The sequence below is a fragment of the Hippoglossus stenolepis genome, chromosome 12, assembly GCF_022539355.2.
Source record: "Hippoglossus stenolepis isolate QCI-W04-F060 chromosome 12, HSTE1.2, whole genome shotgun sequence".
NCBI lineage: Eukaryota > Metazoa > Chordata > Actinopteri > Pleuronectiformes > Pleuronectidae > Hippoglossus > Hippoglossus stenolepis.
The window spans coordinates 19,830,891-19,847,575 of record NC_061494.1 but is presented as its reverse complement, the minus strand read 5'-3'; the positions used below and the strand labels follow the sequence as shown (position 1 = coordinate 19,847,575).

General features: G+C 41.4%; 1 protein-coding gene across 2 annotated transcripts; it reads right to left on the bottom strand.

Annotated features, from left to right (window-relative positions):
* On the bottom strand, positions 1 to 16,607 carry hhat (hedgehog acyltransferase). Of its 2 annotated transcripts, XM_035173536.2 has the most exons (13): positions 15,956 to 16,607; positions 15,614 to 15,705; positions 14,462 to 14,610; positions 14,313 to 14,377; positions 14,040 to 14,153; positions 13,768 to 13,962; positions 12,443 to 12,655; positions 11,617 to 11,794; positions 11,002 to 11,152; positions 9,265 to 9,300; positions 5,772 to 5,973; positions 5,033 to 5,177; positions 1 to 848 (listed from the first exon to the last, which is right to left on the bottom strand). In XM_035173536.2, exons 3-13 carry the CDS (start codon positions 14,580 to 14,582, stop codon positions 763 to 765), a joined length of 1,506 nt encoding a protein of 501 aa, XP_035029427.1. In that variant the 5' UTR covers positions 14,583 to 14,610; positions 15,614 to 15,705; positions 15,956 to 16,607; the 3' UTR covers positions 1 to 762. The 2 variants fall into 2 exon arrangements, with proteins under 2 accessions (XP_035029427.1, XP_035029426.1); XM_035173535.2 differs by lacking the exon at positions 15,614 to 15,705.
* Between the last annotated feature and the right edge of the window lie 78 nt (positions 16,608 to 16,685).

The window sequence follows — 16,685 nt, the reverse complement described above, 5'->3', positions numbered from 1 at the left end:
TCAACATGGACAGTTTGTTTATTTTTAACACAAGTCAACATTTGAAGGAGCAAATTGATTTATAACACATTAGCAAAACAAAAGTACAGCTTGTAATGTTTACAAAAACTGTGCTTTCCTCTGTAACTGCGATAATTCAACCCTCTGAAGCTTTTGAGCAACACAGATTCTAATATTAGCGCCTGCGGAGAAAGACTGACACTGATCAGCTGCTCTGTTCTGTCTCCTCTGCCTCTGGATACACAAGTGTTTGTGATGAACTACAGGACGACAGTAAACGTGAATTTATCCACGTCACTGCACCACTGAGCAATATCCTATCAGAGTCATATAACCAGGACTGATTCCAGGTTCATATTCTTCTTTACTGTTTCTCAGAATAACAGTGAATCAGTGCAGCTCATTTGCTCAAACGCGCCTCAACACAGCCAAGATGTGACTTATCTGAACGACTGCTCGGAATTTTACAGCATCACCCTCGTTCTCTTACAGTTAATTATCACATTTACAGGAAACCCTCCTCTTGGAGAGAAGCCACACTGATCCTTTGAGTCCCAGCAGACAGGTTTTCTCTTGGTCCTGCAGGTTGTGGGAAGCAGCTGCTCAGCTGCACCTCAGCCAGGTTTGGACGGGTTCCGTGGCCACGAGCCAGAGACGCCACAGAGACGTGCGGGTGGTGCGAGCGAGGCACTGGACTCAGCGGGTCGTTCTGGTTTGTCCGGTAGCTCGGACGCTCCCGCTGCGATTCAAAGTCAAGGTGACTCATGGCGGGTGAGAAGTCCACTCGAGTCCAATGTGAGCGAAGCAGTAGAGGAAAGCGAGCATTGGTGGGGCCATGGTAGACCAGCCTGAGATCGAAAGAGAAGTGATTCACACGGCCGTTAACAGGGAATATTTAGATTTAGACAAAATATCAAAAATTCTGATAATTTCGTTTAAGTTTTCTTAATAAACCCTAAAGCTAAATGGTGGCTGCCATGGACAGAGCCTTGCGTTCTTCCACAGGAGCTACAGACACAAAGAGGAACCGTTTGGTCAGCTCTCTGCTGTATTGTGTTATGGTTTTTCTATTTATAGCTGCTCCTTAAAGGGCCGAGCAGGCAGGTAAGAACAGCTGTCTGCACCCCCCACCCCCCCGGTCCCCGACTGGCTCGCCTCCAGATTATCTCCGTAACCTGCACCTGCACCCACAATGCTGTTGAATGGTCTATTCTTTTCTATTCATGTCAAAATGTAATTCACAGACACACACACACAGACACACACAGGCTGCTTCATGCTCAGCTGTACTTCCAGTTTCCCGCCTGCAGAAGAGGAAGGTTTCCTGGGCTCTGGTTTCCAAAGACATATTTTAATGGTAAGTATTTTTCCCGCAAGCTAAAGTCCATTATTCTTCATTTGCATTTGTCTTTAAAAAAAAGCCTTAATGATGTTTCCAGTCAATTTAAATGAATTATAAATGCTACTTTAAATCACACGAGACATTATTTGAAACATTTTCAAGCACACGTATGAAATATTTAGCATTTCCTGACGGGTAAATTCATCATTCAAGGCAAACGGCGCCGTCGAGCCAAGACGTCCCAGCGTTTTGTCTTTGCAGGTATGTGCATCTCATTAACACCCTCAGTGTGAAATAGATTCTCTCTCAGCAAAACTCGTCCAACTTCTGCTGTCAGCAAACCAACCGAGTGGAAATGAGAACCCCAGCAGATCATCAGCTGCACTTTCTAAGCTCGTATAAAAGTAAAAGTATCGATCGATCACAAATAGAATTGAGACAACGCGAGTTTTAAATTAATTTTTGCAACTGAAATTAGATAAGAGGGTCATTAAGAAAAGATAAGAGGGTCGTAATTCCTCTCGGTGTCCTTTTCCCTCGACTTTAAACTGGTTTTCCATTGAGTGTTTGTGTTTAAGATGTGAGGCTGTAACAACATGATGAGGCTCAGGTTTGGAAAACCGGGAGCTGCAGATGTTAAGATGTGGAGACGCCGGCTTTTTTAAAATGAAGAAGCTCTTTAGTCACTTGAAGAAAAAATTGTGCCAAATTGTGACAATTGTCAATCATAAGCTACTTCAAAGTTTCAGAAACTTACTTAAGTTTTCAACATTACCCACATCGACAAAACAAGACACTGCCACAGCTTCAGACACCTTTTTTTTTTCCCTTTACACTTTTGTGAGTTTTTAAAGATCCAACTGTCACCAACAAAACGCTGAACTAGGAAACCAGACGATGACGGGGGTGCACCACCGCTGATGGGACCAAGCAGCTCTGAACCATAGACTGTACAGGTGAGCTGACCCCACTTCTCTGGACTTGAAGAAAACCAGATCCAGGTTCCTCTTGTTCTTCCCTCGTTTGTCTCTTCTTCTCACCCCAGGACGTCCCGAGTCCACAACACTCAACCTGATTTCACTGCAGCCATTACAATTTAATGTGATGATAAGTTATTCCATTAATACTGAGACAAGTCAGCACTGTGACTGGAAGCTGATCTTGCATTGGAACTATCAGGCTGCATGGGAGAGACTTTATAAATCCTCAATAAACACAAGTGTCGACACAGGCTGTGATTAGGTATTTCTTCTTATACATTTCACCGGAGGTCAGATTGCAATTACTCTGCTGCCTGCACTAAAACCCCCAGACAGGCTGATTTAAAGGCATTGATTTCATGTTAATGAAGTGAACCGCGACTTCCCCTCGGTGCTTTTCTGCACAGACACCAGGAACGGCTCCGGGCTTTTCTGGAGGATCCATTATATCTAAATTTAAAAGTACAAAAAAACACAAGAAGTCACTAAAAGCGGAACAAATTACGAAAGTGGTTTGTTCAATGGTCAATTTAAATCTCGCCCTGCCAAGTCCAGTCACTATTTTTAGTGCGTTAATGGTCCGAGTGAATCACCATAAAAGCAAACTGAGATTCTCAGTTTGGTTTGTGCTTCTCGCTCTGAATAATTCACAGCAGAGATGGTCTTTTCAAACACCCTGCTATTCTTTTTTAGGTCTCTCTTAAGTTATTTACGCAGAGTCTACAGTATTATGTGTGTGAAAGGGGTCAGGAGTGTCGGAGGATGATGTTAACGCACCATTTGCTGCGAGCCTGCCAGGCTTCCAACAAATGATTACTGTCACTATACGACTCAACTGGAGAATGGTTTTTGTCAGGCGGCTCAGGCTCAGATTTGTCACATAAAGAGATCTAAAGAGAAAATACTCATCTGAAGAGAGAACACAGCGACGGTTTAAAGGCAGATTGTCGAGAACAGAAAGAGGGAGATGAGCAACAAGTTAAAATCTTAAAGCAGTTTCCAGACGTGAACTCTGGAAAATTGGGTCTCGACATTTTCCAACATTATATGTAAAATGAAGCAGGAAGTAATCTGGGTCAGATGTTTTTCACAACAACAGGTAAATCCCCAGAGCGTTCAGACGAGGAGTGGCGCCTGGAAAGAGCAGCTGGACATAATGTACAAATTCCACTGTGGAAATCAGGTGTTTTTGTTTTCAGCAGCTTCACCAGCACCGGCCCTTATCACCAAAAGTTCTTGAATCTCAATTTTCATCCTGAGATCAGATCCTTTTGGACTTTTCCAGTATCGCTTGCGTCATGTGTGAGAGACGTCATCTACACACTGTGTCTCTCATGGGCTCACTTGTTAATAGGGGGGCTGGCGGAAAAGGTTACGCTAAATGTCCGGAGGAGCTGAATCGCAGCTTTATTTTGAAGGGAGTGAACACAGAATTTTCTTATTATGAAATATTAAGAGTTGCTGTTTTTAAACTGACTCCACAACATCATCAAAAAGCCCAATTTAGACATTTCACAACAGATCATTAGGAGGAAATTACAAGAGTCAAACGAGAGAGAAAAGCTGGAGGCTGTTTACGTGATCCGCGGCAGAATCACTCTTCAGCTGCTTGAACTCGTAATGGAGCTAACTTTGGTTTTGCAGCGTTCAGATTTTATAGATAACACTATTTCTCTTTTTCTCAGGGGTCACAGCAGAAACAATCCTCAAGGAAACCACAAGGAAAGAGATGTGATATTAGTCTAATTTAAAGCAGCACAAATATACAACATTAGTAATGAAAAAACAGGACTAGTGTTTTTGTTTAATTTCCAGCAACTTTACTGTTTTAGTCTCGTTCAGTAAGAGATTTATTATTATATATTATATTATTTATTATTATTACTAGGGAGTGATGGTCTGCTGCCTAACAACCGAAGACCGCATCATCTTTATGGATGTTTTAATGGTCATGGGTAGGATTTCTCCCTGTGCTGATGCAGCTATTTTCAACAAACAATAGAATTGATGAACTCCACCTGCCAATCACCAAACAGCAGAGGGATTAGGTTAGCGACTAGCTGGCGACCGTAGTGGAGCATTTAGCAGCTCAAGAGCCAGAAATGTCCCTCAGGAGTCGGTGAAGACAAAGACACAGCAACAGGGAGATTGAATAATGGGCCAGAGACACAACTTCAAATAAAAACAAAAATTTCCTCTGTGTCTGCAGAGGAACATGCAAACATATAACAATAGTAGCAACTTAATGAGATTATGTGTTTCCACAAAATCCATAATTGCTGCTTTTAATATAAGTAAACTATGCATTATATTTCAGCATCAGTTGACGGTTCCTTATAATAAATGATATAAAGAATAAAATGACGTATCAACACTGATCTGAGTGCAGCTCAGGCGACTCATCATGTGCCATCTTACTTTAGCAACCAGATGTCTCGGTATTAGGGAGAGTTTCCCGGTGCAGATGCATGGAGATGCATTTTTAATCAGGGTAATATATTTTATGATTTTATTTACAGCCTCTCTGTTGCTTTAGACAAACTATATTTAGCTGCCATCACTGGAGGAGAAATCTATGATGCCCCACAATTCAGCTAAATGACTGATGATCCACACTGGTAACTCATTTAGAGAGAGCCAGTTGAAACAATCCCACAAAATGAAGGCGCACACGAATCCCATTGAGTGAGCGCCTCGGAGGGCAACTTACCTTGAATGACGACACGCTTCCAGAAGATTCTGCCAACGTGTGTCCCCCCAAGGAACACCAGATTAGAGAGGATGAGCATCGCAGTGGAGAAGGCAGAGAGGAGAGCGATGGAGCGCCTTTTCATCGCTGCAGAGAAATACTGCTCCTGGGAAATCAGTAAATAAATAAATAGGTAGATTGAAGGAGAATTTAAATCCTGTGTCTGAGAAACAAAAAAACATCAGAGTACAATCATCCTGTGTGACCATAAACTAGGATGATTACACAGTCATCATAATTTATCATGATATATTATTATATATTATTTTGGGAATTCAAGAGATTTCAAGAATAACGCCGCAAAGATTTAAGTGGTATTATAATATTAAGATGTAGTTCCTGTTGGTTTCTACACTGTGTTCAGACTCCAATAATGAAGCAGCTGTGTTAATGCTGAGAACTGCTTTGCTCCCCAGAAAATTTATCAGGACCAATTAACATAATCAATAATGTCATTAGTGTCGATACAATCTTGTAATTTCCAATCCCAAATTCAATGTGACAGAACACAGCACTTATCAGGACATGCTGGAGCAGCTCTGGGCAACAGCCCTCCTTTAATCAAATGACATGACCCATTTATTTCCACACATCTAAACTGAATCAATCGAGTGATCAGGGAATTAAATCGATATACAACTTTAATCTCTTTCAGGTCGCTGCACCGTACTGATGCAAATACTTTGGGTTTCAAACTTACAACAATGGAGTGAATAGAGGACGAAGCAAAGAGCGACTTGACTCCGTTCTCCAGCAGAACTCCAGCCCAGTTCATCAGGGCCCAGTACTGCAGGTAGTCCCGGCCCCCGTGCCACACGCAGACGAATCCAAACGCGAGACCAGTGGACACGATTTTAGACAGAGGGCCGTGTCGTGCACCTCCCAAAGGCACATAGATGTATCTGAAACATGAGCACATGACATGAAACAAATAAGTACATATGCTATCAGAATAAATACAACATTATGACTGTTTAGAGGAAATTATAACCAATCCAAGTTTTTTTTAAAAAGCAGACAAAGAAGACAGGAAAATATCGCAGCGGCAAATGTTGAATTACATACGATTGGAAATGACACTACTATGCACCAATGGGTTTCAAAGAACTCCTGTCATAGAAATGGTCATGTTCATTGATTTTTAATTAATCTGACGTCCAGGGCAAAAATAGAGGCGCTCCTGGGAAAACGGATCCTGCCAAATTGGCTTTAATAATCCTGCAAGTGGGTTAATGATTCCAAAAAGGTTCCTGGGAGTTGAACCAAACCCTTAAGACACGTTTTACCCACTTTTCTTTGTCAGGATTTGTCAGTGGACAGATGTTTGTTTGTTGCTGATGTCAGCATTTTGGCTCATTAGCTGAGCATTGACAGCTGTATGAAATTCCAATATTTTCTCCAATATCGAACACATAACACATGCATGTTGTTTTGCTGCTGTACAATAAGATTACACTGTGTTATATAACAAAGAATTGCAGCTGTACACTCATTCCCTTGATGTGAATAATATCCCTCAGTGATCAGTAAAGAATGTGGCTCCTGTCATGAAGAGAAATTGTCTTGGATATTGTGAGACGCTCGGCCGTCCCTGAGGAACCGGGAGTCTCAACATGCTACATGAGTCCGACACACTTAGCAACAAACATATCACAATCTATCTCATGTTGCTGAGCTGGGAACTAATTATCTCAGCCACCCTGTGGCTAATCAATGTTCCTGAAAGATGAGCCAGCATTTTCAGAGCCTTAAATAGAGTGGCCAGCAGCCTGGCCATGTTAGAGGATGAAAGTGCTGTAGGTGCAGAGACAGATGGAGAGGTACCAGCGTTAGAGGAGAATATCTAAACATACTGAGCATCTATCCATGTGTGTGAATCATTTAGATGCAGATAGATTTCAAACAGATGTAAATCAGAATATACATTAAAACCTGAATAATCAACACCTGAGTACAGCGAGCGGGGCCGACATACAGGAGAATTATGAACTGTGTGATTCTCAGTTTTATAAGATAAAAAATAATATAGATTATTTGGATGATGTACAATGTGTGACAATTGAATCTTCTATGGATTTTTGTCCTTGTTGGTGTAACTTTTCCTTTCCCTTTTTTATTCAGGCCATATAAATTTATAAATTTTTCCACATTGTATACATGTAATACAGAAAGAACAATGCGGTGGCATTAAACAGAATTTGAAATATGTGCATGTATATATGCATGAAGCTTTAGACGGTCTACTATCTATTATTGTTGGTTCCAGAGCTTTTACAGAGACACGGTTCACTTGATCTTTGAGTTTTCTTGCTTTAAGGCCAAACTGAACCAAAACTGAAAGCTGACCTTGCTCAACTCGACCGCATCCGTGCCCCCACTTATTTATGAACAGCTAACGTTTCACAGGATTCGGGATCAAACGCTCCTCCTCATATGCAGCATATGTGTGTGACACAGAGAACCGGAGAGCCACAGTGGTGGTGTACAGGCAGTAAAAGCGTAATGGAATGGTGAAGAATGAGCCACTTATCTGCCCAGAGAGACGGGGTGTCAGTGAGTCATGCGGAGCACATCATTTAACACCTACACTCTCATCTAGCCCTCTTCAGACAATTTCTACAGATTTTCAGAACTGCATTAAAAGCTCTTTACAAGCTCTTTCACGAGGAGGAACGGCGGGGCATTGTGTCACGGGTGTCATTTTGCATCTGCAGAACGATAATTGCAAGTGATACCATTAAGCGGGTGAAAACAATTTCCAATGGGCCCCAGATTAAAATAGAAACTTGCATTTGCAATTTAAATTCTGGGATTTTAGGCAAATTTCGTGCAGCGACTTGGACGCCATGTTTCCTTCTAAACTCGTCTTCAGGATTTGAAAGGCAGATACAGACGCACACCATCATACCTGCCAAATAACAGAACACACACACACGCACGCACTAATTAGCAAATAATAACCAAGACGAGGGAACATTTTCTCAGAATATCACAGTATTCTCTGACAACCGTGCAACTGCAGCGTTGCGTCAACAAAGCAACTGACGTCTCGCAAGTGGACCATAAACTCTCGATGGGCTGCATTCAGCCGAGTGTGCATCATTAAAAGCAGACAAACTAATAACGTGCGTTGTCCAAACTACAAGTGAGCAGACACATAATGCTCCCATTACACATGCACATATTAAACAAGGAGGCATTTCTCCAGGGTGCGGGAGCAGCAGCACAACAGAAGAACTGTTCACCAACAACATGCAACCTCATAATCATGAGAAAGCCGCCATGCAAATGTGGCGTCCTTGTCCATTATGAGGACACACGCGGGCAGGCAGCTGGAGAATGGCACCTTTTTAAAAAAAAGAATATTCAACAAATTCAATGCCCGACAGGAAATGAGCTGTTTACAATAAGTGTGCAGTAAATAACGGACAGAATTTGATTACATGTGCTATTCCAGATATTATAATCTATACCGATCTCTTGATCTATAGATAGAAATAAAACTACAGAAATTAATAGATATTTAATGGCCACTTGTAACATACAACTCCCCAAACTTAGCACCTCTTGTACCAAGCAAAGACATAAAGAGGATTTCAGAAGACAGAAGACCTGGAATATATACATTTAATTGACAATTCCCTCAATAGAAATTCTCCAGGCAGCTAAAAATGGCAACTTTTATTTCAAATAAAGAATTTCAATGTCCCACAGGAAAGTGAGCAATAAATTAGAGATAAACAAATTCTGTTCCAAACATATAACATAAAACATATGGAAATAGAACTGTATTTATATAGTACTACTCCCGTCTTATACAAGTCGCATTCACACACACAAACACACACATTCATACAGCCTTTTTCTCCATCACACATTGTTCACACATTGTCTGAGCAGCCGTCAGGGGGTTCAGTGTCTTGCTCAAAGACACTATGGCATCCAGACTGGAGGAGCTGAGGATCAAACCACCAACCTTCTGGTGAGTGGACCACCCTGTCTACCTTATCAGCCACAGTGGCCATTTCTATAGATATAAAACTATATAAATAAATACATATGGAGTTAGATATATATCCAGACAGACATTTTTCATATAAGAGGAGGTATTATTTGATTTAGATAACATTTCCATTTTTTTGTCACATTAACATTTGAATTAGACTGTCCACTGCTCGTGAAGTGGCTCTTACCTGATGAGCCATCGATACAGCCCCTCGTCAAAGTGCCTGGGAATAAAAAGAAAAAGGTCATTTACATAATACAGCACACCTGAGCTCCGGGCCTGAGTGTGTATGATGCGTGTGCGTTTGTGTGATTGCTCTTTGTCATTAAGAAGATTAGAAAACCCAGGTTTTTTTGTTTTTTTCTCCTCAGGCTGTAAAACTGAACGGTTTGGTCAATGATGTCGATGGACCGCTTTATGCATTCCATCAATGTTGTCAGCATCGGCCAGCTCAGCACACACGGGCTGGATTGGAGTGCATCAGCGTCAGCACGTCGGCCGAGCTCGCCTACAGGAAGCGTGTTTTCACTGCCAAACCAAACCCACGGGCTGCACCTCAACTTTACAGTGTGCAGGAGCCTGTTAGTTCCATCATGCACTGTTTGTATTCCATCCCATTTAATTACATTTTCCACTGAAACTTTCATAAACTAATTTGCCATTTAATTCGATACAACTAGCTGAATCTAATCCAGTCTAATACAACAGTCCGGCTATAAATCCTTCCTTCATAAAGGTTATAATGATCGATCTTTGTTAAACTGCTTAGAGCTGTGTGAATAAAAATTCAATTATTAAATGATCAATTCTGAAGGCTGCAGTTTGTGGTGCTGTTTATCTGTTTTGCATTATACAGACGGATGTTTCTGTTACTAGGCCTGCCCTCATGGATAGAAATAGATGGACAGAACAATAGAAACACCTGCACCACAAACTACCGCCTGCAAAATTATCATACAGCTGAAAGACAAACATATATAATCATCTTCATGAATGCAGGGTTTATTGTAGGACTGCACTAGCTTTCACTGGGTGTACCTAATAAACTGGAAGCTGAGAGCATAATGTGAGTATTTTTCTCTGTCCAGAAGTGATGTGCATCCTGGAGGACCACAGCACTAACCAGCAAACACAAATGACACTCTTGTTGTTGTAAACACCTGAATATGCTGAAGTGTTGCTGGCAACTTGTTTTATATTTGGGGTCTTGCTGATTAAGGTTCTTTATCCTTGTGTAACAAACACTGCAATGTACGTGTGCACTAACTTGAGCAATCGTGACCCCTTCAGTGTAAACCAAGCATCGTCTATTACTGTGTTTTTAAAGTGTTTTAAATCATCTTGACATTCAATTTCATAATGTCCACTTTTTGTGCAGGTGAGTGTCAAAGAAATATGAGGTGAGAACAAACCCAAAATAAACCAACAGTGAAGAAATGTTCCTGTTTTCTGATATTATGTTGGACTATGTGCTATACTCATGGACTGGGAATTGTAGGATCTCATTTAAACCTCACACACAGTTGTTGTGGTGGACATTTTGATTTTAGTAGTTTTAACATGCAGACATGTTTTCATTTGATTCCTGATTCGATTCGTTGTCGAAATGCTGCAACAAAGCTGTTAAAAAGCGAAAGGCTTCAGAATCAGTCCCTACAAACAAACCATTTTATCTTTGAGTCTGAAAGAAAGATATAATGTTCCTGGTGCAGAGGTGACCTATTGGACTGATTGCCAGTAATAACAGAAGATGAGACAATTCACTGTGCCCAGCATCTGATTGCCAAAGCACTTCACAATAAATGCACCTTCTCCCTCAAGGACTCCAGGAATTCTGGCTTTTCCACCGAGGTGTTAAGGAATTCTGTCTGCGAGGTCGGTGTAAGACTTTACGTCTGGGATGGGTCCCACTGTATGATCTTACCTCCACATCCCTGTGAAACTGTGCATGATGCTGACACAAGATGGAAGCTTTGGGGGAACCAGTTTATCCAAAGTAGCGAGCATGGATGGAAGGCCGAAGAGCACCAGATACTTCACATAGAAGAACTGGACGAGGGCCAAGGCCAGACCGCCTGTGAAGCCAAGGAAGAAGAGTTTTACACAAATATCCAACTATTTATAGGCCACAGCAGCGATTTGAATAAATTACATAAATCTCCCAAAACTCTCAAAGACATAAAGGTGCTTTAAAAGCAGATTAATGAAAAAATAACTACAAATAAAATCTACCCACATGTAAAAAACTGAATCGTGAATCAAAGGCAATGAGTAAATCAGTTTTCAGCACATCTGAAACCAAATCCTGTGGGATAGACATGTTTTTAAAGTCTACATCGTGTGTGTGTGTGTGTGTGTGTGTGTGTGTGTGTGTGTGTGTGTGTGTGTGTGTGTGTGTGTGTGTGTGTGTGTGTGTGTGTGTGTGTGTGTGTGTGTGTGTGTGTGTGTGTGTGTCTGAAGTGGCAGGGAAACATTAAAGCTGGAGCTCAATGTTGTGCTGCGCATGAGAGCTAAAAATACCCACAGTCTAAATACCTACCCAAGGCCCAAGGAGGAATCATTTCTAAGTAGGTCTCGTTTGACTGGATGGAGTGCATGTACATAACGTGGATCATGTATTCTGCGACGCACCACCACAGTACGATCCGTCCGGATCTGAGCACCAAGTAAGTCAAAGCAGATCCGTCCCTGTCGCTCTCCTCAGCAGGTCTCTGCATCTGCAGGAGGAGAAAGTGAGCATGTTGCTAAGGGCTGCCGGCGGAATCTTCATCGACAGGGCTGCAATACAATAATCAACACTTCATACTTACATACATTACAGGGATGATATGTAACTATTCTTCATTTGAATTGTCTAAACACAACTTCACCTATGTTACACACAATCCGTTTACAACAATGCTCAAACCCACGTTTCATTTTATCGCCTTTTAATTGCATCATATCCACTTTACCCGAGGCTTTGCGCGTCACTGCCGGAGCAAACAGCGTATGACGAAGGAAAAACACTCTGCTAGCCAGTCGGGTGTTCTTTCCTTCCATTGTTTGTATTGTTCACTCGTAGTGGATCACAATTATTCATCACCCTTTGCTGCGTAACATATTCTACGTTTAACTCTAGAAGAGGGATGTGAAAACAAGCCTCGAACAAGTTTTATAAAAGTAACAACAAACCAAATAATTGGGAGCTGTTTCTCTTTAAATGTGGAAAATTCAAGTATCTGTCCTCTTGAAAACAAAACCCACCACTCGTGTGTCGTCTGTTATGTTTATAAAAAACATGACCTGAGATCAGCTCCACTTAGAGGCAGCAATCAGCTTCTCCAGACGAAAAACAAAAGAGGCAATTTTTGTGTCACTCTCACCTGCTCGGTGTAGTCTTTGTACGTGACGATGGGTCCATTGTAGAAAAGGGGATGATAGAAGGTGTATGAAAACAGCCAGCAGAGCTGCACGGCTCCCCCGCGGCCTGCGGGGCACCAGCAGTGCTCCAGGCTGAAGCTGATGAAGCGCAGACCACAGACAGCAATGCTGAAGAGCAGCAGATAGTACTCCTCCTCAGTTTCGTACCAGCCTCTCTGAGAAATACAGTGGGGAGGCCAATTATTTTTACCACATCTGTGGGGAATCCTTCTATAAATAGTGGCACTTTGGCACTAAATTTAGATTCACTTCCTCCAAATACTCAAGAACATATCCTCGATACAACTTTTAATGAGCTCGGCTTGGCAGCGTTGGGAATATATCGATGATTTCGAAGTAGTGCTTGAACTCAGGTAGTCGGTTGTGTGCTGCTGCTGCAGCATGTGTGTGGGTGGTGAGAGCACAGGAGGGGAAGAGGCAGTGTTTGTAAACCATGCACAGGTCTGTCAGGTCTATTTCACATTCTGAATTCTACTCTAACCACTGGAACATAGTTACCTCTCTGCCACTACACTTGAATTGTCCACACTGTGCAGTTAAAAGATGTTTTTAGAGGAGGATACAGATCACAGCATCCTTACAGTGGTGAAATACTAAGAGCCAGTTTCCATAACAAGCAACCAGTGTAGATATGAATGGAAGCAAGTTTCTAAAATCTGAATAAAATATTCTTTGGGCTGTAATTCATTGTCTTATATTAAGTAAAATTCATTTGTGGTTTATCTCACTGTCATGTAGCTGCAGCAAATTCTTGATTCTGAAAATATGATCATCTCCAAATTCATACAGGAAGGTAATGAGCTCTTTCCCATCCTCTCATCATCAGGGAACACTAGAAATGATATGCTTGATTGTATTGTTTTCAAAAAAATCCACTCAACTTCTACAGCCAGAGAATAATAGACCTGCACGTCCCTTTAGTATCTTGCGCCCTCTTGTGTTCATTGCAAATAGGACACCTATCAAATGAGGCAGTTTGACAGACTTTGTTCTTGTGTATGTTGTGTGTGTGCAACTACGGTTAAATCTAGATTTACATAACAATTTAAGTATGGTCTTAAATATTCCAAGTTTGGAACTGATTGTGAGTGAGTGTGTGAGTGAAGTGGATCTTACACAAATAAGAATGGTGGCTGTAAATGCATTGTGTTTGCATGGTTTAATAACAGACTGTACAGCCCACGTGACCGATTCAACTTCAAAGAGCATTAACTTTACTTTGAAAAGCTCTTTTACTAATCGGTTTCATCCTTTGACTGCAACCCACCTGGATCTCTTGAAGTGGTTGGATGTGAAGGGTGCAGAGCAGCAGCAGGTTACATCCCCACGACAGAGCGGGCTTTCGCAGTTGGGCCACTGAGAAGGTCAGAGCCAGATGTACCAGCAGCACACTCACACCTTTAACCCCCAACACGCTGCTGGCTGCCATGAGGCCGTATATCGTGAGCGCTGGCACCCTAAGCTGTTAGAGAAACAGGAATAATGTGTTGGATTGAAATATCTCACACAACAACAGTGTATTCCACGGCTGCTTCCTACCTTTGGGTAAAAGCTGCAGGTGAATCTGGATAAGATGCCATGACCAGTCAGAGTCCACAGTAAAGACTTCTTGGCCCATTCAGTCCAGAAACTCCACTCAAAGTCTGATGGGTCCTGAACCAAAACAACTAGTTTTAAAAACACACCTGAAGCCTGTTGAGTGTGTTAAGGCCACATTTTAAAAGTATATGAATAAAGACCATGAAGCGTTTTAGTTTCTATGACACAAACAGTTTAAATATTTTCAGTGAGATGCGACATTAGGAGCCTTACCCTTTTAAAACCCTTAAGTAGGCCTTTTTCCAGCTGGAATTCCCTTGCTAGCCCTGCTTCATGCTCTGAGATACAAAACAGGAATTAACTTTATTATTTGATCTCATTCTACTAAACGGACATACTGGTATCTGGCCATGCACCTTTACCTTTGGAGAACCTGTGCAGTTGGTAGAAGGAGTAGAGGTGTGAGCCAAAGGAAAGCACCCAGTACACGAGGATCTCTGTCCGTGGCAGCGGTGACCACTGGGCCTTTGACTTAGACGTCATCAGGTAAAATCACTGTGCTGTAGTGCACCTATAAGACAGAATGATTGAGACACACACACACAAATGAAGCCAGAGTCTGTGCAGTAGTGATCACCGTGTGGAACAGCGGTAAGTACAAGGTGCTGCCATTACATGCGCTCGATCAATCGCTAGTCTGTCTCAGCTGTAAATCATGATGTTCCACCCCGGTTTTTATTTGATCAAATAACTAAATAAAACCAACGAGTCAGAAACACAAATTTGTGACTTAAAACTGCAATCTAGCGTTAAAGGTTTTTAAAGTTAGTCCCTGGAGTAGCGCCAACATTTCGTAGGTGTAAACAATCTTAATGGTACAGAAAAGTTTCCCTAGCCAGTCAAATCAATGAGAACTCGATCATCGGTATTTCTCTGCAGAAATTGGATATAGATTGTCTTCATTAGTTAATAATCCCATGAAACTAAGTAGAGTTAGGTAGGGTAACTTTTTTGTACCATTAACATCGTTTAGACCTGCGAAATCTTTAGTAATTAATCCAGGGACTAACTTTCCATTAACGCTCTTTAGCAGTCTACAGGGATTAGAACCTGCACTGTAGCCAGCCACAAGGGGGCGAACAAGATGTTTTGGCTTCACTTTGAGATGACAATGGTTTTCAGTTGGAACATGGCGGACTGAAAAGAAGAGAACCTGCTCCCATCCGGACCTTTAAAGAGCTCATTCTAAGGTAACGAAAACCCAACTCCACTAAGTTTCTGGTGATTATAAACTAATGAAAACATAATATTTAATACTATATTTCATTTATGCAGATAAATACACAGAATCCTACACGTTGGACCTAAGATTGATCGGTTCTCATTGATTTGACCGGTTAGGAAAACTTTTTTAATACCGTTATGATCGTTCGCACCTACGAAATGTTTTAATTATTCCACAGACTTTAAGTTTAAAACCCTTTAACGCTAGATCCCAGTCTATACTCCACAGCTGCCTCTGAGCTCACACACACAATACACACATTGTTAGATTCACTGTGAGCGACACTTACTTCCATTAGTTCATCTCTGAAGTCCGTCGATAGTAAACTTTAAATAAACTCGCTTGGGAAAAGGTCGCTCAGCTTGTAGCTCCAGAACTCGCCTGAGAATCATCGGGTTTTTAAGTTTGCTTCAGTATCAAAGTAAATCGGTGACACTTAACGAGTCGTTCAATGATTCACATCGAATATAAACTGTTGATGGTGAATTCGGCGAAATTAGTTTTGTAAAAAAAAGTGAACAAATCCACGTTAAATGAGGGTTTTATGACGCAAATCTGGCGACACCGGCGCGTTGAGAGTTAGCTAACATTAGCCACTTAAGCTAACCGATGGAATACGGTGTAGAGGTACCTGCTGATGTCGGACTGTTGTTCATGTCACTGTCAATGGGAGTGTTGTCTGTCTGACTGTGTTTGGATCTTAGCAACACGGTGGTTTCCATGGGACTCAGTCCTTCTTCACTGGCTTCATTCTGCTCTACCGCCCCCATCAGGGCCGGAGTGGCTACACAGCCTCTGTCAGGGAAATCTGGACCTAGACTGTACATAATATAATATAATATAATATAATTAGTCACAGGTGGGAAGTGATTCGATTTTACCTATGTTCAAAACTACTTACTTATTACTATAGTATTCTGTTTTTAAACTATAATTACTTTGAGGATCAACTATGGCTCCCGAGTGTCCTGGAACCATAATTTAACGGGATCCAGATTTTTATTTGGAAAAAATCTCATAAATATAAGTCCACTGAACATGTTTTTAATCAAGGAAGATATTTAAAAAAAACGCAATGGTTACGAAAGTGAAAAACGAAGTTCCTGGATCCACCGCTGATCCGAATCCTAACCCGAGTTTAACACATCCTTCCACCAGATGTTGTGATAATCTGTTTAGTAGTTTTGTTGTAATCCTGCTGGCAATCACGCAAAAAACATAACCTCCTTGGAAGAGCCACCAAAACATCTAATCAACTTCTAAGATATGAAGCATGTAATGACTGAACTACTGGTCACCAGGCAACTTCTTTTATTTTTATTTTTGTTATTTTTCTAACCACTATTGAGTCATGAAATCAG

Excerpts from the sequence above, each read along its gene's own strand:
- hhat (XM_035173536.2), bottom strand. The coding sequence starts at position 14,582 with ATGACGTCTAAGTCAAAGGCCCAGTGGTCACCGCTGCCACGGACAGAG. Across the intron at positions 12,656-13,767 it reads AACCACTTCAAGAGATCCAG|AGAGGCTGGTACGAAACTGA; the intron begins GTGGGTTGCAGT and ends TGTATTTCTCAG. Across the intron at positions 9,301-11,001 it reads AGTTTCACAGGGATGTGGAG|GCACTTTGACGAGGGGCTGT; the intron begins GTAAGATCATAC and ends TTTTATTCCCAG.